Source organism: Psammomys obesus, unplaced genomic scaffold, assembly GCF_907164565.1.
Source record: "Psammomys obesus unplaced genomic scaffold, mPsaObe1.curated_primary_1811, whole genome shotgun sequence".
Lineage (NCBI taxonomy): Eukaryota > Metazoa > Chordata > Mammalia > Rodentia > Muridae > Psammomys > Psammomys obesus.
The window spans coordinates 737,556-762,846 of NW_026596962.1; the positions used below are offsets into that span (position 1 = coordinate 737,556).

The 25,291-nt window shown below is 48.8% G+C and overlaps 1 protein-coding gene across 5 annotated transcripts in view; it reads left to right on the forward strand.

Annotated features, from left to right (window-relative positions):
* Nucleotides 1-25,291, forward strand: part of Mbp (myelin basic protein) — a 102,743-nt gene that overhangs the window by 7,899 nt on the left and 69,553 nt on the right. For all 5 annotated transcript variants that reach the window (XM_055598730.1, XM_055598729.1, XM_055598733.1 and 2 more), the window contains exon 2: nucleotides 14,635-14,710. In XM_055598730.1, the coding sequence (XP_055454705.1) occupies nucleotides 14,660-14,710 (51 nt within the window). In that variant the 5' untranslated portion in view covers nucleotides 14,635-14,659. The remainder of the gene's footprint in view (nucleotides 1-14,634; nucleotides 14,711-25,291) is intronic.

Genomic DNA, 25,291 nt, shown 5'->3' on the forward strand with positions numbered 1-25,291 from the left:
CATACATACATACATACATACATACATACATACATACATACATACATACATAGACACACTGGTATCTCACTGAGCCCCAATCTCCAGGACTTCATTGATTGATCCTCCCTACACTGGTAGAGTTTGTGAGACTTAGCCTGCATTCCACAGTCAGAGGTTTACATCTGACCTCTTAATACTGGACTATAGTATCAGCTGTCCTCCAAGCTCCAGCGTCTGCCCAGCCTTCTCTGGGGAATAATCCTCCCAGTCACTGCCTCGGGCGTCTTCTGCGCGCTGCTGCTGTGAGGCGGTCAGAGATTAATTGCACCATTTCCTAACACTAAGCTCCTTTACTCACAAGGGGTTGTGGCCAGATAAACCCAGTGAAAACCGAAAGTCCCTGAAGCTGGAGGTCATTCAGTGAAGCCGGCTTCAGAGCAGCATGGCCTGGCCACTTATTCTATGATAAGGCTGCGGATAGCTCATGGAACTTACAAAACAGACCTGCCGTGTGGCTGTGAGTTCCCTCCATCTAGTGAAACCACACACTGACTCATCAGAAGGCACCTGTACGAGGCAGAGCCAGAGAGCAGAGATGAGGAGGGGCCACAGCCCAGCTGTGTCTTCGGGCTTCTTGAAAGAGAAAACAGCACCCAGCTGCGGGCTCTGCGGCGTGGCAGCTGCGGGCTCTGCGGCGTGGCAGCTGCGGGCTCTGCGGCGCGGCAGCTGCAGGCTGCACCTTGCCACACGTCACAGCCTGCACCCTGTGAAACGGGTCACGTGTCTGCAGTCCCCTGGTGTCCCAGCTAGTCACAGCTGTGCCAGATGCTCTGTGGACTGACCCAGTTTTGGATGCTTCTGCTTCAGCAAGGTCTGGCTGGAGTCTTGGGAGAGTGCGCTCCCCTCGCTAGGACAGGGGAAAGCAATTCCTTCTTTCACAGCTGTGACAGAATTAACATATGTTGACTGAAACATGCAGAGTGCAGGCAGGAAACTACAAGTGATCCTTTTTGGAAGGTGGAGTCCCACCTGTGGAGACGTAGTTCTGTAGGTGTCTAAGCCTGAGCCTGACAATGGTCACCAGTTAGCACACCTGAGGTGCCAGCCTCCTTCTCCCCTTTTTCCTCCTCCCCCTCCTTCTCCTTCCCCTCCCCCTCCTCCTCCTCTTCCCCCTACCCTTCACTGGTTCTGGCATGGAAGGTTGTCAGCTCAGTGTGAGGGAAGGCCCGCTTCTCTGCCTTGAAGATACCCAGAACTTCTCGCCTTTGTTCTGGCACCTACCTCTGCAACACATCTTGTTTCCTGTGGGAGCTCCCCTTGGAACAGGGTGTGTGCTCAGGTGCACCTGCTTAGACAGAGGCTCCACTTCAGGCGGGTCTCCAGCCCTCAGCTACTGCTCTCTCCCATGCTCTGTAAGGTTGCATGGATCACAGCTGCCCCTATAGTCCTGGGTCCTCATGACATGTGTCCCTGATCCTCATAGTACCCAGACCCTTGTCCTTACAGTACTCAGCTTTTATCTTTACAGCACCCAGACTCTGGTTCTCACAGTACCCAGACTCTGGTCTTCACACTGTCCCATGCCTGGCCCACCCAACCCCACTTGCCTACACACTGTTTAGGTCTGATGCCATGCCCCTACCCAAGGAGTAGTCTAATGTCCACAAAAATGTGTGTGTGTGTGTGTGTGTGTCTGTCTGTCTGTCTGTAGTGTGTGTAGTGTATCTGCCCTGTTCTCATCTGGGGTAAGAGAAAAATGACTTTAGAATTTCATTTGCACTTCTTTTTATTCACTGGAATGAACACCTACTATGTACTAGTACTGCTCCAAGTACTGAGGACACCTTAGTGCGTACAAGTAGGACCTGTCTTGCTGTCTTCCCAGTGTGGTGAGGAGAGGGCAAAGCCCTGGGTGTTATCGTAGAGTAGGTGACACCCAGGGTCTGGCTCAGTAACACTTGAGGCTGAGTGTTTGCAGGGGCCTGCAGTGGCAGAGCCCAGCTTAGCACACTCGCCGAGTCTCTCAGAACACTCAAGGCTGAGAGGAGGAATACAGCGCTGCTTCCTGGGGTCCCTGGGTCTTCTCTGCCCTCCATTACACGATGGGCAGAGCTCAGGGGCAGCCCAGCAAGGTGGCAGGCAGTCCTCATAGTGACGGGTGGGAAAGCAGGCATGCTGTTTGTGTCTTCTCTGGCCCCTCACCTCTCTGCTGTCACCGATCACGTGGTGGACACTGACATTGAGAGCTGTTGGCTCATGAGCCCAGAGCCAGCAGCTGACTCCATGGAGACAGCTTTGCTGACACCTCCTCAGGAAGTGCTAAAGATCCTTCCCTCTGTCCCAGAGCATTCACAGCAACTTCACACCTAGACAGAAATCAGAGCTCTCTGTAGGTGATGGGAGCTGAGCCTCCCAAACCCAGTTCCCACGGTCTGAGAAGAAAACTGAACCACGCTCAGAGAGACCAGGGGACTACCAGAGACAGGCACACTCAGAGAGACCAGGGACAGGGACAGGCACAGTGCAGATGTCTTGCTCGAAGACCATCTCTTCCTGCTCTGTCACATACCCGTGTAAGTAGATCACACACACACACATACACACACACACACACACACACACACATACGCGCGCACACGCACACTTCACTTGGAGTCTACGATCGGGATCAAAGAGCATGTGTAGATTTTGTAATTTGGAGAAGGACGTGATCACCCTAAACCAGGCAAACAACACATTGCATTTCTCAGGCCAGCTTCTTCCATTGCTAGGAAAGGCATTCCTTAATCCTCTTGATTTCATTAGAGCAATAAAATCATCAGACCTCAGTCTCCTGACACTCAGTCAGGTCTTCAGAAGGATCCTCACTTGTCTAGGCCCAAAGACATTATTTAAACACCGTGTGGCATACAGAGAGCACTTGAGAAGCCAAGACTCAAGAGACAAGCTTCTCCGAGCCACGCTGTGCCCGGTGAGAGCTCTGCTCTCCCAGCACACCCCATGGCTTTGCTAATTACTCAGTGGCACTTACTTTTCAATAACTATTTGAAAAGGCATCTGATTTCATGCTGCACTCTTAGAATATTTTCTTATGGGCCTAAAAGTATGGCTCGGCAGTTCAAAACATCAGCTGCTCTTCCAGAGGCCTGGGGTTCAGTTCCCAGCACACTCATTGTCCCTCACGACTCCAGTCCTAAGGAATTCAACAGCTCTTGTGTACTTCTCTGGTACTGGGCACACACATGGTACACAGACATGCATGTAAGCAAACACTCATGGACATAAAATCAATTTGAAAAAAAAAAAAAAAAAACAGAAAAAAGGGTTTCCTGATTTGTTGAGATCTTGTGGAGATTTTCCCCAGGAAGGAAAGGGATACTGAAGACTGCCAGTCACGTTCTGCACTGGTGTGAAATGCAGGTGGAAGCAACTCCTCTGCCTTTTTGTCAGAACTCTTTTCCCTCCTCAATTCATCCCTCTTTCTGTAGCAGAAAGTCATTTGGTCAGCCTGTGCTCTTGAACAGAATCTAGAAGGCCTACACTGCAGAGGAGTTGTCAAGAGAGTCACACAACACTTCTGCCCAGCTCCGCCTGCACCTGCCCTGTGAACCTCTGCCACTCAGCATCACTAAACCTCACACGTTTCCAAGCCTAAAAAATATCTCACTAAATCTTAAACAATAGGTTGTGTAAGAAAGAACGCAGTTCAGGCCTCCCAGCACATGGCAAGTGAGGCCAGAGTAAGGTCTATGAAGGGTTTTCTGCTCCATGTCCTACAACCTCTTCCTGTCCCTTAAATGCCATTCTTGTTGCATTCTTTTGTCTGGTATGTAGTATGTATGTATGTATGTGAGTATGCATGTGTGTATATATATGTATGTAATTCGTTTGTGTGTGTATGTGTGTGTGGAGGCCAGAGGTCATCACTGACTGCCTTCCTCATGTCTAGAGACAGAGTCCCCAGTGAATGTGAAGCTCACTGGTTCAGACTGGCTAGCCAGTGAGCCCCAACGAGCACTTCCATCTTTGTCTTCCCAGCATTGGGACTGTAGGTGCACGACGCCACACGCAGCTTTTTAAATGGGTTCTGGGGCTCCAGACTCAGACCCTCCCGCTGGTACAGAAAGCCCCATCTCCCCTGAGCTGTCTCCTCAGTGCAGCCACAGCACTCTTCATCATTCTGTCATGTCTTGGGGAGACTAGCTCACAACTAGATTGCATGGCTTTGTGAAAAGGAAGGGCTCTCGGGAGACTGGCTAGGCCGTTTCTCCAAGGTCACAGTGGGCTGAGGGCTTCTTAGTTGCATTCTTTGCCCTGATTGTGATCTGAAGGGCTCTGGAAAGTTCCGGAGAGCTCTGGAAGGAGGTCACACCGTAGAATGCCACATGTGTTTGTAAGACATGGCATCCATCGGGAGATGGGCTCCAGGCCAGGTCACCTGTGAGTCTCTGGTGACATCACAGTGTAGCATTCCTTCCTCTGATTAGAATCAAAAGATTTTAGATCAACAACTCTGGGACGCAGTTGCGTTGTTTCAGAGAAGGCAAGTTTGTGTTCACCATGGCTCAGATTATAGGTCTCCTGAGGCCCCCTGCAGCTGTGACATGTGTGTGAGCCAGCCGATGGCTTCCTCCGTAAGTCATACTAGGGCCTTGGTACTGACACTGAGGAGGCTGAGCTGGAGGAGGGCTGAGACCACAGACAAACATAGTTCTATTGGCTGTCACTGGTTCACCATTCCCAGGGTGTGTGTGGCTCCTATAATTACCCTGTTTTGCCTCAGTCCTGTCGAACATGTCATAGCAATGGTGTGACTGCCCACCGTTTGGGGACAGAGATGCTTGAAGATTAAGTGAAGGCTAGCATGGAGGGGAGAGCCCAAGCCAGGGCCCATGTCCCTGTGCCTGCAGCCATTACCAGCACTCTAGGGCACTACCGGGAAGTGGAGTGTGCCGTCTAGGTCTTTACAGATGAGGAGAAACAGAAGCCGAGTGCCCAGAGCATGTCAGGGAAGGTGGGACCCAGAGAGTGCTGCCCTGGCATGTCTGTTCCTAGAGCCTCAGGAGCTTCCTCTACCACCATCCCCACCTGGGTGGGGCAGCTTGGTAGCGCATGCCTGGGATGTAAAGCATTCCTGTGACCGGCCTCACGGAAGCCAGCAGGGTGGGACATTGCTTCCTCATGACCAATTCACACAAACATGACTTAGGAAGCACCAGATGGCATGGGCCAAAGAGGAAGAGAACATGACTGCTGATACCTGCGTGAGTCGTTCCTCCCAGGAGTGCAGGCCCCAGGGGTGTGCCGCCCCAGCCTGCCTGGTCTCACGGACCTAGCAGCTTCTCGGTGACCCTGTCATTTTCTCTTGGAGAGTTCCATATCTTCCTATAAAACTCAGGGAATGAAATGGAGTCAGAGTTCCAGATTCCATTTTTCTGTATTTCTGGAACTTTCCTCTAAAATGAATTTTAATAACCTCCGTCTGTTCTGCACTGTAGACATACATAAACCTGACAAGTCTCAAAAAGACAGGCTAGAGATGAGCAGATGGGTGTATTCCCTGACATTCCAAAGCAGAAATCCCTGGGCCTAGAACCTGGAAGAGAAGCCATCACTGAGACATACCCTCAGGCAGAGGATGGACTGGGGCCACATAGGAAGCACCTTGGATCCATGTGCATGCACACACATACACACAGAAAGGGGAAGCAGGGGATAGAGAGAGAGAGAACCTGTACCTTCACAGTCCCCATAGGGGAGAGCTAGAACCAGCCAGAGAAGCAGGGAGAGGACCTGCCCTTTGTGCCGCTCAGCAATGGGAGGCAGCCCCAAGTTCTGCTGTGGAGAGGACCTCAGTGCAAAGAGCCAGAGTCGGGGTAGATTAAGTAGACCAGGGAGAGAAGAGCCAAGTGTCCCCAACAAGGTAGACTCAGCTCCCTCTCTAGGAAGCCTCAGTAAAGTGGAAGTGCGCAGACAGGAATACAGGGCCACTTAGGCCCTAGTGAATGCTGGCTCCTGCCCTTCACACAGGTGTGCTGTGTGCACAGGCCTGAGTGGGGAGGCTCCTGGGCCAACAGACAGCTGTCTCTCCCTGGTGAGAGTTAAGTTTACCTTTGAAAGAAGTTCCTTTTCCTGCAACTGTGAATTAGTTCATCTTTTTGTCGTGTGTGTGTGTGTGTGTGTGTGTGTGTGTGTGTGTGTGTGTATCTCTAGGGGGTATATGTGTGCCTGTATGTCTGTGTATATTGATTTCTGTATATGTCTGTATGTGTACATATGAATGCATGTCTGCGTGTATATCTAAGTGCATGATCTTTGTGTATCTGTGTGTTTCCATGTGTATGTGAATGTAGTTATGACTGTATGTCTATGTTATGTGTGTCTGTGAGTGTGTGGCTCTGTGTGTGTGTGTGTGCATGCATAACATGGTGCTTAGCTGTTCTAAGCACAGGGTGTTACAAGAATGTTGATGATAGAGCAATGATTTCGTAAGTGCTGATAAAAGAATTTTAAAAGGAGGGAAGGGATGAGACACAAAGAGAGAGACAAAGAGCGAGTGAGGCAGGCTCAAAGGGCACAGACACCGAGGCGTGAACCTGTCCCTCAGCATTTGTCCCCTTTGGGATCTTGTATGTTATGCACATCCCCTACTCTTTTGGGTTTCTTCCCTGTTTTCCTTTAAAAGTCAAGGAAGCAGCCACCAGCTCCTTCCATGTAAGGCTATCTGTGTCCACACTCTGGGTGGGGCGTCTTTTATCTGCAGGAGGACAGGCATGCCACAGAGGCACCACCTGAGAAACTGCCCACTTAGTCCAGGCCGTAATGTCAGTCTGTGGCCCTGGGGTTCTGCAGGGAGATAGGAGTCTCTGTAAGAGGGCACAGACCTGCTTAGCCTGATTACCCAGGGGAGGAGGGCTCCTGGCTTCAGACTCTAGCAGACTCCTGTCCAGCGTCAGGCCTCCTTCAGAGGTGTTCCTCTCCATCTGTATTTCCTTTAGTCAAGTCTCTCCAATTCTGGGGTGTTGGTCTCTCTTTCCTACTGAACTCTATGCAGGACTTTTTTCAGAGAAGCCTTCTGACCCACGAGGCTTCAGTAACCTTCCTTCAATGGAATTCTTCTAGATTGTGTGTCTGTTTCCTCCTAAATATCACAGTATTCTCACTAAGGTACCACAGTTCCACGATCGGCGCAGGGCACTTTAAATCCACTTTTAATCAGTTCTCTCATCACGCACAGACTCACCATCCTTTCAGGCCCAGCAGAACAGCCTCTAGGAACCTGTGGTCCAGGGATACAAAAAAGCCATCGGGCAGGGCAGATACCTAAATCTACGAAGACTGGCAACCATGAATGACCAGTAATAAGATGTGTGGGCTGGCTGTTGAGAACTTGGCTTTAAGGATCTGAAAGGGCAGAGAAAGGAACCCCTGTGGAGGGATTTTGAGCTTTTGCCAATGTTTATTCTCCCAAAGGGCCTGCTGGCATGGTTTCGTGAGCTCCATCTCATTGGTGTGCTCTGTGAGAGAGCACCCTGTGCTTGCATGTTATAGTCTACAAATACAGAGAGACATCTTGTTTATTTGGTGACTAGTTGAGACACAGAACAAACGCTTTATAAGTACTTGCTAAGAGCAAAGTGTTCCTTGCCCAGTCCACATGCAACTGTAAAGGATGCTGGGAAATGGTCTCCACTTAGGCTGCTGTGTTGGCAAATAACCACAGGTGATTCTCTGTCTCAAAGAATAAGGACAGGGTTCGAGCTGGGAAAAGGTCCCTTCCATGCATGCATAGCAAGAGCGATTCTCCCCCTCCTCCATATATGTATTTATTGTGTATGTATGTATGTGTGCATGCATGTCCACATGTCAGAATCAGAGGACAGCTTTCAAGAACCGGTTGCTTTCTTCTACAATGTGGTTTACAGGGATGGGATTCTGGGCCTCCAGCTTGGTGGCCAGAGCCTTTTACCCACTGAGCTATCTTGATGGCCCCAGTCTCTGTTCTGTAAAAACATTCACAAGAGCAGCTTTCTTGGGAATCCTAAGAGAGTGCTCTTTTGCATCACACATAGCCAGTCTGAAAGCATTTTAGGCCAGAGGTCTCCACTACAACTTCTCAGCTAGACAAGAGCAACAAGAAAGTGTGGAAATCTAGCAAACCAAAGACTTCAGCCAAGCAGATTTAGAAATCTTAGATGCATTAGTCATGGCTTATTGACCCTTTATCTACATGAAAGAAAGATAGGATTCTTCAGGAATTTGGCTTAAATAAAATAAAATGATCTAATTAATTAGACCAGCTACACCTCAGATTGGCTGTCCAGCTTCAGTTAGACGCCTTCAGTATGCCATCAGTGAGTCAAAAAACTCTCAAAAATCACTTCCAAGTTTTGAGCCTGATGAAAATAGAAAGATCCTTGAACCCTCGCCCTCCTAAGTGTCACTTCCTCAGCTGTGCACCCGGAACAGAGTTGGCAGGGCTACTGTTGTCAAATTTCCTACTTTCTTTTTTTTAATTTTTTTTAATTTTTATTTTTATTAATTACAGTTTATTCACTTTGTATCCCAGCTGTAGCCCCTTCCCCTACCCCTTCCCAATCTCACCCTCCCTCCCTCATCTTCTCCTATGCTACTCCCCCACTCCAATGATCCTCCCCTTCCATCTGACCTTAGTCTATCAGGTCTTATCAGGACTGGCATCTTTGTCTTCCTTTGTGGACTGCTAAGGCTGCTCCCCACTCAGGTGGAGGTGATCAAAGAGCCAGCCCATGAGTTCATGTCAGAGACAGTCCCTGTTCCTATTATTCAGGAACCCTCTTGGATACTGAGCTGCTATGAGCTACTTCTGTGCAGGGGTTCTAAGTTATCTCCATCCATGGTCTTTGTTTGGAGTATCAGTTCCAGAAAAGACCCCTATGCCCAGTTTTGGTTTTTCTGGTTTTTGTTTTTGTTTTTGTTTTTCTGGTTCTGATGTTCTTCTTGGGGAGCTCCTGTTCCCTCCAGGTCTTTCTATCTCCCCCTTCTTTTATAAGAGTACCTGCACTCTTCAAAAAGGTTGGCTATGAATCTCAGCATATGTTTTGATACCCTGCTGTGTATAGTCTTTCAGAGGCCCTCTGTGATAGGCTCCTGTTCTGTTCCCTGTTTTCTCCTTCTTCTGAGCTTTATTTGTAATAGCTAGAAGGTGGAAACAACCCAGATGTCCCTCAGTTGAGGAATGGATACAGAAATTGTGGTACATTTACACAATGGGATACTACTCAGCAATTAAAAACAAATAATGAAATTTGCAGGTAAATGGTAGGATCTAGAAATGATCATCCTGAGTGAGGTATCCCAGAAGCAGAAAGATACATATGATATATATTCACTTATAAGTGGATATTAGATATATAATATAGGATAATCATACTAAAATCTGTATACCTAAGGAAGCTAATCAAGAAGGAGGACCCTGGTAAGATGCTCAATCTTCATTCGGAAAGGCAAATTTCCTACTTTCAAAGGTTTACAGAAATGTGAAGGATAAAGCATACTGTGGCAAAAATAATCCCAATAGCTCCATGAAAACACCTATTTTAGGACTGCTTTCTTGAACATGAACTCAGAGAGAAAAAAGAAAAACACATTGTGCAATCAACATCATGTCATTAAAAAAAATAAGCCAAAACCCTTGAAATCTGTGAAATAGTACAGCTGCTATTTATGTCAGTGACGTATAGCATACCTGTCTCCTGCAGCATGTACAATTACACTGTACAAACCCTTAGCCACAAGTCCTGACAAGCAAGGGACTCCATGCAGTACACATGAAGCGCTCCCAGCCATTGTATATTTGATATCTGGTCAGCAGCAATGCTCACTCCTTCCACTGGAGCAGCTTTGGGGAGGAAGTGTGGGTAGCTAGTATGCTAGCCATCTGTCTAGAACTGCTCCCAATGTGTTCATCTCCGTAAGTCGGTCTCAGTGAGGTTTGCACAGGGTCCCCTGTGCCAATATGATTATGTTAATCCCACAGATTTGGGGAGAAAGACCACCAACCCAAATCATGCCCAAATTAATTAAAGTAAGATTTTTTTTTCATATACATGAGGTGTCTCTCCCTAAAGGCAGCGTTCAAGAGATTAACATTGGAAATGAGTAAGACCAAGGCTTTTATAGTTTAAGAGTAAGGAGGTTTCCAGATGGGCGATTTAGCAGGCAAATAGGTGGGGATGCTGAAGCACAGCAAGGTGGTCATATTAACAAGGTGGTCATAACAACAGGTGGTCATAATAGGGTGATCATAATAACCTTTTGAAGCAAGGACATATCTGTTTCCTGGAAGAGACAATATAGAACATTTGTAGTTAAAGTTAATGGTGGGGCACAGCCCAATCCTTGGGAAACAAAGATTTAATCATAAACAGGAATGAACCTAGTTTGTCTTTACTATAGCTTTCAAGCCCAAGATGGAGGCAGGCTGGTTTATCTATTGCACCCAGAGTTATTTTGAGCCCTAGTCACACTTGTATCATACCCAAAGGTCCCTTGAAAGTTAGGAGGTTGTTCTTCCCATCTCTCTTGCCTCGACTCTCCACCCATGGCGCTCAGTGGGTCTTCCCCCTGCTCTCTCCTTCACTGAGGCAGAGGCGTTTGCCTCTGGGCTAATGGTGTCAGATAATGTCATGGCTTCTCAGTGCACCAACATTGCTGCCTTTTGACCTTCCCTTGGCCTTGCCAGTTTGAATGGAGGCACTTGTAGCCAGAAAATCATGTCTTGGCCTCAGCAGTATGCTAAATGTGGGAAGGAGATAGTGTCCTTCAGCAGGTCACCATTCTACCCAGGAGGCTAGACTTGAGCACTGGAGACAGATGGGAACAATCTACCCCTTGTAGGTCCTTACCCCAACCCCAGCCTGACCAGCCCTACAGCTCCCAGGTTTCCTGTCACCCCAGGACAGGAAGAGAGCTTGGATCACTTCAACTATATAAGAAACAGGGGCTCAACTGAGTGGAGCTTTACCCAAGGTCAGCCACCTGAATCAAGAAGGGGTCTCACTTGTCCTGTTTGCCCTTCAGAAAGTTCAAACCCCTTGCAAAATACATGTGGGCAATTACTGAGGAGCCAGGTACCTGAGTCACTGATGCCGCCTACAGATGGCCAGCGACTCCCCTCCTGCTGGCTCCTCCACAGTGAATTCAGATATATGTTCGGGAGCACATAATTAGAAAGAGAAACCACAGTTAAGGCTAGGTTGCCTCCTACCACATCAGGATGACTGACTGTCCCTGAGGGTTTGTTTCAGGCTCCACTTGGCATAGGAGACAATTAAGTGCAGGCACTCCCCAAGACTTCCCAAAGTCACGCATGCTGAAAAGCTAACCAGTGTAGAATGTCACCGACCCCATGGCATCTGGATGTCACCCTCATTCTCTACACAGAACATTAGATATCCAAGTGTAGCCTGCACGTCTACCAGGCTTCCTGCGGAGTCTGTGATTTCACCATTTTTTTCTGTTTCTCCAATAATTATATTCACTGTAAAACCGAACCCAAAAATAAGGCTGACTGCAGACACAGTTGGCTCTTGCCAGAAGTACACTGGCAGCAGCTGTTGGTTCAAGTTCCTAGTCCCAGGAAGGAGCCTGCTGCAGCCTAAGCAGGGCCTAAAGGCAGTCATGGGACTTAACAAGGCTAGCTGTCAACCTGTAAGCTTCCTTGTTACCACACTCTAGGCAAGGTCACAGTCCTCGAGGCCCTCATGCACCTGTGCTTACTTTGTCTCTCTTGTCTTCTACCACTGCATATGTAATACATGGAAGGCTAGCCAAATCTAATCCCTTTTATTTGTTATTGTTGATGTTGTTCCAAAGACAGTCTTCTACAGTGTAGCCCTGGCTATCCTGGAACCTCCTGTGTAGCCTAGGCTGGCCTCAGGTTCTCAGAAGTCTGCCTCAGCCTCCCCAGCACACCACCACTCTCCTAGCTATAACTAAGTTTATTTAAAAGTCTTGTCTGTGGGTTTGTTATTTCAGTGGCGTTTGTGCCTGGCAGCCTTGGAGTTTTGAAATATCGATGGAAATTATCACCCTGGGTATCAGCTGGAATCTTGATACAAAGTATGATGAAGCATTGGCTTGGAGGGACAACAGCTAAGTTTGCAGGGCCTGTGCCAAAGCAGTTCTCTTTTATCAGGAATGCATAGGTGGCCACACAATACCAATGTGTGACAAATCTTGGGGGCTTGCTTTTGGGAAAAGAAAGCATCACAGCCGGACTTTTAAAAGTTGCATAGAATTAGTGGTCAAAATTCAGAATGGCAGGATATATTCCTAGACTCAAGGTTGACTATGCACAAACACCGTCATGCTTGGGTGAGATCCCAGAAAATGCACTCTTTCCATCTCCATCCATTTTAAGTCCCCAAGCCCTCAGACCCACAATCCCCAATGAGAGGGTTGTTTCAGAAAAATTTTATCAGTTTAAATCAAGAATACTGATAGACCAGCCATAAATGCTGAAATCACCTGCCTGAGCAGCCTTGCATTTTAAAGGCCACACACACCAAATATGAAAGTCTCCTGATTGTTACTTGGTAATTATTGTCAGGACCTGGTCTTTCATTTGCCAGACAGAGTATGGTAGCTATCTCCACTGCAGTAGCCTCCAGTGAGCCCTTTAGGAGCCCACTCAGACCTGGCTGGGGCTGCTAACATCTGTCTACACCCTTTCCAGAAGCAGGAGTGGCTTTCTTTTGCACAGTGTGTTCTACCACCCCTGTGGGTGCTGTGTCTAGAGGTCACTGCCGCCCCATGGGCAGAATTGCAGAATAAGTTCTTGGTGCTGTTTTCAGTTGTTGAGTTGAGCAATGCTTTGTTCAATAAGCTAGAGTGAGTATCCTGAGAGGCCCACAGAGCTTGGTTATGTAGGTGGAGGAGCGGACACAGAGGACAGCCGTTTTTTAGTTACCATCCTGTAAGACACTGTGAGGGAGCCAGTCAGCCCACATCAGGATGCTTGTGCTGTGTTGTTTAAGGATGGAAGGACTGGGGTGCTGCACTGTTAAACCCAGCGAAAGCTGCAGAGTTTGGGAATTGGCCCTGTACTGACTGGTTTCATGTGTCAACTTAACACAAGCTAGAGTCATTAGAGACAAAGGTGCCTCCATCAAGGAAATGCCTCCTTGAGATCCAGCTGTAAAGGCATTTTCTTAATTAGTGATCAATGGGGGAGGGACCAGTTCATGAGTTCATGGTGGGTGCTGCCATCCCTGGGCTGGTGGTCCTGGGTTCTGTAAGAAAGCAGGCGGAGCAAGCCATGGGGAGCAGTCCAGTAAGCAGCACCCCTTCATGGCTTCTGCATCAGCTTCTGCCTCCTGGTTCCTGCCCTGCTTGAGTTCCTGTCCTGACTTCTAGTGATGGTCTAGGAGCTGGAAATGTAGGCTGAATAAACCATTTCCTCCCAAACTTGCTTCTTGGTCATGTTTTATCTAACTCTCCTCTTTTCCTCTTTCCTTTCTTCTTCTTTTCCCCATCCTTTCTTCTTCCTCTTCCGCATTTTTCCTTCCTCTCTCTTTCCTCTTTCTCCTCCTTTTTTTGTTTTTGCTTTTGGGGGTTCAGGGTTTTCTCTTTTGTTTTGTACTTCTGAGAAAGGAATTCATATGGCCTGTTAACTCCGTCTGGCTTTGAAACAGCTATATAGCTGATGGTCTTGAACTGCTGGTGCTCCTACCTCCACATCCCAAGTTCGAGATTACAAGTACACGAACCCACAGCTTAGTCTTCTTTTGTTACCAAAGTGACCCAGGTGTGGACAGATGGAATGTCATTTCCATAAAAAAGAGTGAGTTTTAGAGAGCAAAATGTGACTTTTACTCAGCTGTGCTGTATAATGCTCCATCGATACTTTGAAAATCAAAGTTACTTTGGCTCCTTGTGTCAGCTTTCTGGGTTTGAGAGGGAAGTGAGTACTTGAGTGCTCATATCTTTAAATGACCCTTAACTGATTTTTCTGGAAGGATCAGGTCACAGACCAGACAAGTGTCACTCTGGTGAGGGATTGATTGCCCATGGCTAGAAATTGCATTGTTGGCATGAGTTTGGCCCAATTCTTTTCAATTCTGTGCAGCTTTTAAAATAAAATTGAGTGTATGTGTGCCACTAAGGCTGGGGCCAGAAAATGAGTGAGGAGGACATGCTTGTCTTTATCCAGCTTTATCTTCCCTGTGGTTCTGCACATTCTTTGGATACTTGTACAAGAAGCCGGCTTGCTCTGGCCTTGGCTGTGCAGGATGGTCAGACTCTCCAGCAGGAGGCATGGACATCTGTCATCTTTATTTTAAAAATTATGCAGAACATTTTCTGACATCTCAGCTCATCTTCTCACCCACCCTCCTCACACACTCCACATGACACACAAGTAAGTGTTGGAGCTCCTGGTATGTGCATTTGTGTCGGAATGGTCAGTACGTCTTCTTGAACAGGCAGACATCAGAAGTTCTTGTTCACTGAGCAGAGTTGGACAGTTGGTGCTGCTCTGTTCTAAATCTTTCCATGAGATCCCAAGAACAGTATTGGTTGACAACTGTGTATGTGTCTCAGGGATTTTGCTCTGGTCAAAGACCTCCAGAAGAGTTAACTTTCCAGCTGATACCTTCTCTTCTCTTTCAGCTCTTGAACATCCCATCAATTCACTATGGGAAACCACTCTGGAAAGCGAGAGTTAACTGCCGAGAAGGCCAGCAAGGTAAGGTTTGGCTGAGGCCAACCCTCCCACCCCGAGGCTTTAGCTCAGACAAAGACAAAGCAGAGTTTTAACAAAAACAGTTCCTGAATGTCTGGATGGAAGTAGACCCTTGCTGTTGTTATTAGATATCATCTTCATTTATTCAGCTTTGCCTGTCAGTGGCCTGGGAAGAAAATGTAGGAGGAGAGGGATGGATCGGTACAGAAGGTTGGAGGGAAAAAGAGGGGGATGGGAAAGAGAAAAAGGCTCCACCTGAGGTCCACTGGACTCATCCTAGGCTCAGATAGTCTCAAGACAACAGAGCCATCGGGGTCTCTTTGCTCTCTTGGAAAAAAAAATTGCCTTTGTCATTCAACATTCCTTATTTGTCAGTAGTATTCCCAAATTTCACTATCTACTTTACTTGTATGTTGAAGTCATGAATATTTGGACCTGCTCGTTATCAGTAACAAGCCCTCATTCCCTATGAGAGTTTACAGCACCTGCCTGTGCTGTAAAGGAAGGTCCTGACTTTGGGTTGAGAAGCTGGACCTGAGTCTCGGCTATGGTGAAAGGGTGGGCAGTAGTAGGGCTGTTTCCAAACTCAGACATCCGCCTTCTGAGTTCAGCTGTTCGAAATGCGGGTAGGTCCAAGGTCTTTTCCCCTTGGAATCAGCAACCAGTTCCTGCCCAGGGTCTTGCTCGGTCCTGCTGTCCTCTCTGGGCCTCCCTCCCCACAGTGCACAGGCAGATGCCCAGCTGGGAGGGTAAGGCTCCCTCCTCTGCTGCATATTCCGCACTTATATGAGCCAGGTTTTCCCCAGAATCTGGACTGCCCCCTTCAGAACCTCACACTGTAGGTGACACACTAGTTGCAGCCCAGCCACAGGCTGGTGGGCAGTTAGTTTTCAGTTCTTTTCCTTCACCACGCCTTGTTCAGTTTGTCACAGAACGTTTGGAAAGCACAGATAAGCAAGGCAGGAAAAGAAATTAGAAACCATCCCCTCTTTCCAGATGAGAGTTGTACACACCAACTTTCTCTCCCTGGTGGGGTTCCCCTCCACGGTCCTTCCTGCTGGGTTCTGACCAGTGGTGTTACTGCTGCTTTCTGAGTGTCTCCCTTCAACATGTACACACGGATGCTCCGTGACCACAAAGTCTAATTGTGCTCCAAATGGTTGACTGTCCTCATCACTGAAGTCATTTCTGATTATGAAGAAATATACTCTTAGTCACTTTTTTATTGTTGTGATGAAACATCATGACCAAGGCAACTCGTAGAAGGAAGGGTTTATTTGGCCTATGGTTCCAGAGTGAGTAGAGTCCACCAGGGTGGAGAAGTTTGGCTGCAAGCCGCAGGCATGTAGGCAGGAGCTGCATGCTGAGAGCTCACACCTTGAACCACAAACATGAAGCAGAGAATGAGCTGGAAATGGTGTGGAGCCTTTAAACTCTCAGAGCCCTTCTCCAGGGACATACCTTCTCCATCAAGGCCTCACCTCCTAACCCTATCCAAACAGCATTGCCAGCGGGGGACCAAGTATGCAGATGCCTGTACCTTAGTAGGACATTCTCAGCCAAACTGCCACATACGCCAACATGCCACAGCTTTCTGCACCCCTACTCCCACCCCTCCGCCACCTAATTCATAGAGGAAGAAAAACTGCTCAAATTCTTTTCCATCCATCTTGTGTCCAACGAAAAACAATGTGTCCTACAGCTGTGGACAAAGGACAACGGTGTGGCCCACACATAGAGGCACTTTTCACAGGTCTGCTGCCCCTTTCCTGCGGCCCAAATAGCATTTCTTTAATAACAACAGTCAGGCTGACTCCAGGTGAGATTCAATCTCCACGTCAGCCAAGAGGGTAAATCACACACAACTTTCTGAGATTGTCCCCCCCAAGGGAGTGAGACTTTCCATGCTAGGACTTCCCCTGAAACAGATTACCTAGCTTCTCCACTGCTATTTTATGGATATGTAAATGACTAACGGTGTGGAGGTGACTCATTACGGTGACACGGTTACATTATGCCATCGATGGTCCTGTGGTTGTGCCTGGAATGTTGGACCCTGGCAGGTTTACTCGCTGTGAGGAACCAGCTGCGGCCAAGTCTGCTTGATTAAAATCTACTCTCACCAAAATTGAAAGTGGAAAGACAAGTGCTCGCACAGTGCCAGGCTCTCACAGCCTGAGGCATCCCACCTCTCACAGCCACTGATCTGAAACCCCCGCTTCAAAAGCCTGTCTCTGCCTCCTTCCTGTGTCTGGCACAGTAAAGCAAACACAGTGTGCTTTGAATTTGCTCCTTCCTGAGACAGAGCGAAGCCTTTTTTTTAGGCCACTGTTCTGATGATTTGAAAGCCACAGAGCTTTAAAACTACGTTTCCATGAGTATTTTCATATGTAAGAGCTCTTTCCCAATTAAACTTGGGCTTTTTGTTGCTCTTGAGACTCCAAGAGAAAGCTCCTCTGCTTCAGTGTCCTGAGCTGTTCTCTGGAGCTAGGGTAGGCCCTGCAGGTAGAATTCCCCCATTCATCATCCACCCACCAATCTGGAGCCACAACCAGGGACTGGCCCAAGGAACTCCAGGCCCCTCTGTCCCCTGAGGAATTCCCCTCCCACACTGAGGTACTGGGGTGACTCCATGCATCTCTCCTGCCCTCCTTACAACTTTAGCCACTCAGCCAGATGTTGACAGTCTTGTCATTTTGTCTCTGACAGGCCACAAAACAGAAGAGACGCCCTCAGGGCCGTGTCTCTCAGGCTTGAGCACCCCGCCCACTGCAGCAGAGCTTCAGGTGCCTGCAGATAAAGCCTGGTTAGCACTTCTCTGTTACATGGAGCTCCTTCTCTCAGACACTCCAAGCTCTGGTGGTCCTGGGAAAGTGAAGGTTCCTGGTGTCTTCTCTCTGTGCACCAGGCAAGGTGTTCTCGGAGGGAAACACAGCCTAGGAATGTCATGGCCGGCATCCTCTCCTGCCGAGGAAGACATGTAGGCAGTGGGGGCAAAGTCAAGTGTGCCATGCTGTGGTATTGGCAAGGCCCTAGCTGAGACGCTGCTTGGGAACCTAGGTCCTGCCACCCAGCTGAAGGGATGCTGTAGTCCCCTAGGGGAACCAAGGCCACTGGTTAGCAGGGATGGGAAGTGGGCTCCTGAGTCAGGATGCAGTCTCCTGGACAGGGTGTCAGTTCCTCCAAGCGTCATGCCTACTGTCAGAAATGGGAAAGTCCCCATTTCTGATGCTTCTTCCCAGTCATAAACCTCTGTCCTTTGCTAACTTGACATACACACACAAATGTATGTATGTATGTATGTATGTATGTTTTTTGTTTTTGTTTTTGTAAACCAATCTGCCCTGAGTAGTTTAGGGAATGCGCTCAAGAAACAATATGGGGAGCCACAATCACGAAAACGTTTGAGGGTGGGGAAGAAACTAGACCCACGGGCTAAAAAGCAGCCTTCTGCCTGGGATGTCCTGTGCTCTGCAGTCCTGGGTGTTAAGGCTGTCCCCATCAGCTGCCCACTAGGGGAGGGCATTGCCATTGTTACAGTCCATGGAGTTTCAGGCCACTGACTCCTTGGGAGGCCCTGTGTGCTCAGAATGGTGGACATTGATTCCCTACCCCCTCCCCTTCTCCTGTTAAGTTTGCTCTTTAAAAAATTCTGGTGACAGCCATGCCTCCAGTTAATGACCCAGCAAGTGTCCAAGACCCACCAGGGGGCTTCTGACACGGTGCTGGTCCTAATGTAGGCTCCTCTTGAGAACCAGACTCTGTGGCCTGGCTTGGAGGTGTCTATGGTAAAACTTAATATAGAGAGAAGGTTAACCTCTCTCTATTTTCATTCATACAGGTCACAGGGTGGATGTCTGGGGGTCCAGCAAATATGGGGTGGGTGGCCTGCCTTCTCCATGCGTCCTCCTGTGGTTCCTCATATGCAGCTATCTCATGTTGGAGCAGGGCCCATCCCACGCTAAGAGCTTAAGCTTAACGGGGCTTCCTCCTCAAAGGGCTCATCTTTTAAACAGTTACTTTCTGAGAAGCTGGGAGTTAATATTTCAGTGAATGGATTTGGGGATAGACAATTCAGTTCTCAACATATGTACTATTTGATAAGTCCTGGTGAGGACTTATTGTTGTGGTCGAGAGGTTAGGGAAGAGAGCTTTCTAGGCCCAGCGTGGCCTCAGCCCCTGAGCCTTCCTCCTGGGAAGCTAGCGATACTTGTCATCCTGCCCCTCTCCAGAACGACCCTATCACAGTGCAGGCTCTACCATACAAGACACCCCAAGAACTGGCCTAACCCACAGGCCAGCCTCCTAAGGTTTACCTTCTTGGTATCCTCTGGCTAGACATGGAACTTGTAATTCCTAAGTGGCTACATTTCTTCAAAGTCCAGATAGCCGCTGGGGATGGATTCATCCATTCTTCCATTCTTTTGTACATCCGCAGTTTTCTTCTTAAACGCCCGGTAGGCTCTCAACATTGCTGGATTCCAGATGAAAACCCAGCTAGTGTCACTGGCTGCTTAGATGACACTGGGCTACAGCCACCACAGGACAGTCAAGGAGTTATACTCTGAGCAGAACAATGACACAGTGGCACGCCTGATCCGTAACTAGGTCCAGTGCAATTCACCTCATTCAGAGGCATAACAGGAATGCAGACAGGTACTGGTGCTGCTTGGGCGCTACCGTAAGGTGGCAGACCAGAGAATCACCGAGGAGGAAGGCACCTCAGCTGAGGTAGAATCACCGAGGGGGAAGGCACCTCAGCTGAGGCATTGCCTTGGTCAGACAGGCCTGCAGTCATGTCTGTGAGAGACTGTCTTGACTAATGATTGATGTGGGAGGCCCCGCCCACTACAAGCCGCACCATCTCTAGGCAAGTGATCAGTGCTGTATAAAGAAGCCAGTTGTGCACAAACCAGTGAAGCAAGAAATCCAGTAAGTTGCGTTCTTCCATGGTATCTGCTTCAGTTTCTCCTTGAGTATGTTCTCTGGATTCCATCAGTGATGGATTGTTACCTGGAAGCCAATTCAAATAACCCATTTTCTCCCCCAACTTGCACCATGGTCAGCATGTTTTATCATGTCAACAGAAAGCTAACTAGACTCGCACCGCTGTCTGAATGGGACATCAGAGCAAGCCTGATGGAGCCACAGACCTTAAAGGTGTGGCACCTTTGCAGATATGAGGATGGGGCTAAGATCAGCATTTCCTGGGGACGGGGTCAGGTGCATTAAAATACTGTCCAAAGAAAGAAGAGACTTTGGTACTCTCTGTAGCACCCTTTCCCGCAAGCCTCCTCAGTGTGCTGGAGGCCATGGCATCTGTGACTCTACTAACAGCTCTGCTATGCCAGCTTCCTAGACAGGGAAACCATCTGACCTTAAAGATCCTAGCTCTATTTGGTCGTCATGACACTCGTCATAGGGGCTGCTGGGAACCTGGGTCCGTTTTAAGGATTGCTGTTATTGAAGTAGCTAGCTTCTTCACTCCCACTAAAATCTCCATTCTCTTCATAGTGCCAAGTAGAAGGAACCCCTGTCCCTCAGCACACAGGGGCGAGGGTGACTTTGCTGCTGAGAAGACAGCCTGAGTGACTTCCCAAAGGTCAGCTGCTTCTCTGAGGGGCATGTAGACATGGGTGCCATTGTTCCTTTTAGCATTTCCCGGACCAGCATCCCTGTGACCTGCAGATGCCACACTAGCGATGGTCCATAGGCGAAAGGAGTTGTAAGAAGGAGATTGTGAGCCAGGAAAGACAGCAGAAGTCCACTAGGGCACCTCTTCTTCAAGGGAGGAGCCTGATGCTGGCCACACTGACCAGAGCCCTCAGGGAGCCATCCCCACCCTTATCAGAGCCCAGAGTGTTTCTGCCTGCTCAACAGAGTTCACCAGCTTTGCTCCATTGGTGAGAAATCACTGGAAAGTTCTGGAGTAGTTCTGGCCTTTAGAGTCCTCTGGGTTCTCCCCCTCCTTCTCTGTGGCCTCCTTTCCCACCCACAAAAAAAGACTGGGGTTCACACTTCCCCACTCATGGAAAAGACTGGGGTTCACACGGTTCTGGGACTTTGGTTGGACATTAAAATTATCTCATGTTGGCTTTGGGCAAAGAGGTTTTTGCTCCCTGCCCTGGGTAACCCCACCTTTGGCAAATAACTTGCATATTTAACCATCGTTCCAACCCCATTCTCTCGCACTGAGACTGATACTAAAGTGACATTCTGGAAGAAGAGACACTTGGTTTGCAAATATAGGCAGAGTTGTTGAAGCAACACAAAGCTTTCCCCTGAGCTGAAAACAGTGTCTTTCACTCTGACAGGAAAAATCTGTTTCTGTGGGAACACTGGCACCCCAGCTGTGAGGGGTGTGCTGGCTGCTCCTCCAGGCCACTCTGCATGTAGCTTCATGCTGCACCGAGCAGCTATGTGATGCCAGATCCATAGCTTGTCAGTACGCTCTGCTCCTTCCCTCAAACCTGCCTTAGGAAAGAGAAGTGGATAGATTCAAACCAGCTTGCCTCAGGCTGCTCTGCCAAGTCTTCTCTTCTCCCCACAGAGGCTGGGTTCAGGCAGAGCAGCCATGCTGTGGGTTCTGCTCATGACCGCATCAGCAGCACCAGGACATGCTGGTGTCTAGGCATGGCTTGCCGAATAGCCAGACACCAGCCAAGCTGCCCAGAATATTCCAGGAGGCACTGTGCTGTGCCACACACAGGCAGGTGGCTATGAGTGACACCCAAAGCCACAGTGTGAGGAGAGCAGGGTCATCCTCAGTGCCCAGAAGATATTGGAAAAGGAGACAGAAGCCTGACTCTCCAGAGCTTCTAGCCTTTGGTGTTCTTTCCTGCTTTAGCCCTCACTCTTCCATACCATAGCACAGAACAGGAGCAGGAAGTGCCAAGGCTGCCCCCACACAAGTTAAAGACACCCACAGCATGGTGAGAAGGCTGTGCATGGTAGGCAGCAGATTCACTGGGGAATTTCACCTTTCTGATTTGACGGCAGCGTGTGGGTGGGGGTTGACCCACTGCGTGGGCAGGGCTAGATCCATCTTATGGGCAAGTCACATAAACACCAGGTTTTGGGAACTCAGGCATTTCTCCAGTTACTGCAGGATGTATGACTGAGAGCTTAAGGGACTGGAAGGCGGGGGCTAGGGTGACACACGCGGAGGGGCTGGGGCAGTGTTCAGAAGGTTCTTGGTGGAAAAGTTCCCAGGTGTGTTGAGCCACAAGTGATTTTCCTCCGTGAATTCAGAGCAAAAACTTTTCCCCACAGCTTCATACTCAAAGAATGACCACAGGGTAGACTCCAGAGTCTGTGCAGGTGTGCTGCTTATCTGAAAACCGGGGAGCACAGATGCCTTTGTAAACCAAAGGCAATGTAATTATTAACAGCATGCTGTGTAATTAGTGAGCATGTCCGGGGCTGATGGCTATGAAGCTGCCTGAGCGCAATGAAAAGCCCAACCACCTGGTCTGGAGACAGCCCAGGGCTTTGCTCCTCTCAGGTTCTGGACCCGATGGCAGCCATTGTCTCCAGCTAGCCATTAGGGTGTCTGAGCCTTTTTCTAACTGAGTTCACCGTGTGCTCAGCAGAGCCAGGTCTGTGAGTCTTAAAGTGACACAGAAGTCTAGAAGAGCTCTGAACGGCAGGTTGAGCCGGGACCTTGGGGGGGTTGAAGTCTGAGAACACCCAGGGCACTCAGAGCCTGGAGGAGATAACATTCGTTCTCACCCACATTGTAGGACTTTGGCTGGCCGGTGGTTTTCATTTAGTTGACCAGTTGGTTGGTTTTGTTTGATTGGCTGTTTAGTTGGTTGGTTGGTTGGTTATCTGGTCGATTAGCTGGCTGGTTTTGGTCGGTTGATTTTGGTTAGGTGACTGGTTTTGTTGGTTGGTTGGTTAGTTACTTGGTTCACTGGCTGACTAGTTTTGGTTGGTTGGTTGGTTGGTTGGTTGGCTTATTGATTAGATGTTTGGTTTTGGTTGGTTCACAATAGTTTTATTAGCTTATTGATTTCATAGTTTGTTTCTGTTAGAAACTGTGACACCGTTCGTAAGTATCTGTCACCAAAGTCTCAGGGTACAACAGTTATTAAGTAGAAATGGTCTGTTTAGCACTGGCTGTTAGGTGATCGCTGTAGACAGGACAGCAGCGTAGAGTAGGAACAGTAGGTTGTGCTGCAGTTGCCTCCGTGCCCTCCCAGATTTGGGCCCAGAGTAGCCTCAGAGGAAAATGGCTGACATTCACTAATCCAGAGCCTAAAGCTCTGAGGTCCCCCATGTTCACTGGCAAGAGCTCTGATAGGAGGCCAGGGACAGATACCATCAACTGTCATCCGAGCTGGGATACCTGAGCCAGAGCAGGATGTCTGGAGCCTGATGAAGAAGGGGAGTTAATGGAGAGAGTCTGTGACATCATATATGATACTGCTTCCCATTCAACCTGGTGTTCATGCTTGACTGACAGCAGGAAGGCAGGCAAGGCAGCACAGACGTTCCCTGAGAGTCCTTCCCTGGAGTACCACCTTGCTGGCTCAGGTGGGGCGTGGCCTTCTGACCACGGGCACGTATGCATTGTCCCCTTCAGACGACACGCGTGAGAAGCATGTGGTTGAACACAGGCTGTTTCCATGCCAATCGTGCTGCTCACCTTTCCCCTTGCCTGTAAGCCTCACTGCACCACCTCTATTATCCCATGCCGGAAAAGTCCAGAAATGCCACTGCTGACTGTACCTTTGAGGCCTCTGAAAGTTCAGGACATGTGCTTTCTGTCCTCGGGACCTGCTTTCTAAAGCTTTCCATTTGGACTTTTTAAAGATGGTTTTTATTATTGTAAGTGTGTGCATGCACACATGTGTGGGTTCTTATGAGCGCAGGAGTGCAGGTGCCACAGAGGCCAGAAGACTTGGATCCCCAGGACTGGAGTTCCAGGCAGTGATGGGCCACCTGATGTGGGCACCGGGAACTGAACTCTGATCCTTGCAAGAGCAGTGTGCACCCGCCCTCAACTCCTGAGCCATTCTCCTTCCAGTTTCAGAAGCAAGAGCTTTAACGACAGAATACACGTGTGGAAATGTGTCTCTTGCTTGTAAATATGTAGACGTGGCAGAGGGGATGAAAAGTCACATGCACTATGTACATAGGTAATGAGATGAATTTTGTTTGTGGAGATGTGTCTGCTCCTGTGTGTATTATCTGTACTCTATGCATGTGTATTTGTGATGTGTGATATGTATATATATGTATGCTACAGGCGTACGTATGTGCATGCGTGTGCTATGTTGCTGAATGTATGTGTGCTCCGTGTGCATGTGTGTGTTCTGTGCATGTGTGTGCGTGCACTATGTGTGTGTGCGCTCTGTGCGTGATTGCGTGTGCGCTCTCTTGTATATGCTGTGTGTATGCTCTGTGTGCATGTGTGTGCTGTGTGTGTGCGCTCTGTGTGTAATTGTGTGTGTGTGCTCTTTCTTGTGTGTGCTGTGTGTATATGCATATGTGTGTGTGCACACTGGGGCATGATTATATGTGGACGTGGCCTAGCAGGACTCTGCCCCACAGATGGCAGCCCTGACCTCTAACATCTACTACACGAATGGCTTCTCAGTCTCACTTGGCTATTCTGCATCTGGAGAGTTCGAACACACCTCCCCGTCGCAAACTGACGCCTGCATTAATCTAAGAATCATGCTTTTAAAATGTAGTCATCGGGTAGTTGTGGAGAAAGGTCAGCTTTGAGCTTCTGCCTCTGGGACTTGGAACAGTCATTGAATGTCTCCTAATTACCCTTTCTAAGCCCTAAGCCACCACACACACCTTAGTAAATAAACAAGGTGGCTGCAACCGTGCAAGCAGCCTGTGGCGATGTAGCGTCCTTGCCATGTGGGCTATTCACCCCCCTCTACAGTTCCTAACTGCACTAAGGCACATGACAGAAGAACCTTACAGGTGAATGGAGCGTGCAGGGTCGGGGAGGGCTTGAGAGGACTTTTCCCCTCTGGCAATCCCCATGAGGAGGGAAGGGTGCTGTGGGCCCACTGGCTACCCTGAGTAGTGGCACACCAGTGTGTGGAATACAGTGACCTCACCCGGGTTCATCCAGGGTGGGAAGAGGTGGAAGAGAACAGAAGAAGGGGGTAAGGACACAGTAAGGCTGCCAGGAGCACCCAGCCTCCCCCAGGTTGAGAAGCCCCTCCCCCACGCTCAGTGGTATAGAAAGGGGCGGAGTTCCTCCTCCTGTTTCTCCTCTCCCAGGAGATGGCTCAGTGTTATGGTTGTATTGCACTCTTAGCCCAAGAGATAAGTGCCTTTCCCACTTGCAGCCATGACTCCATTTGTGTCGGTTAACTAACGAAAGGCCTTAGTGATTGGGGTGGCAGTTACACTTAAGCTTCTTTAAGTAACATAAACTGAAACAGCTGGAGGTTGGTTTTGACGTTTTTAAAGTAGATTATTCGGTACAGTTCCAAAGGAACTACGACAGAGTTTGGAGAGTGCCGGGAGAGGGAGTTGCCCTTGCCAAGCCCTTCTTTCTGCGTGTGAGTTTTATCTGATTGGCCACTGGAAGGAGATAGCTCACCACTCTGA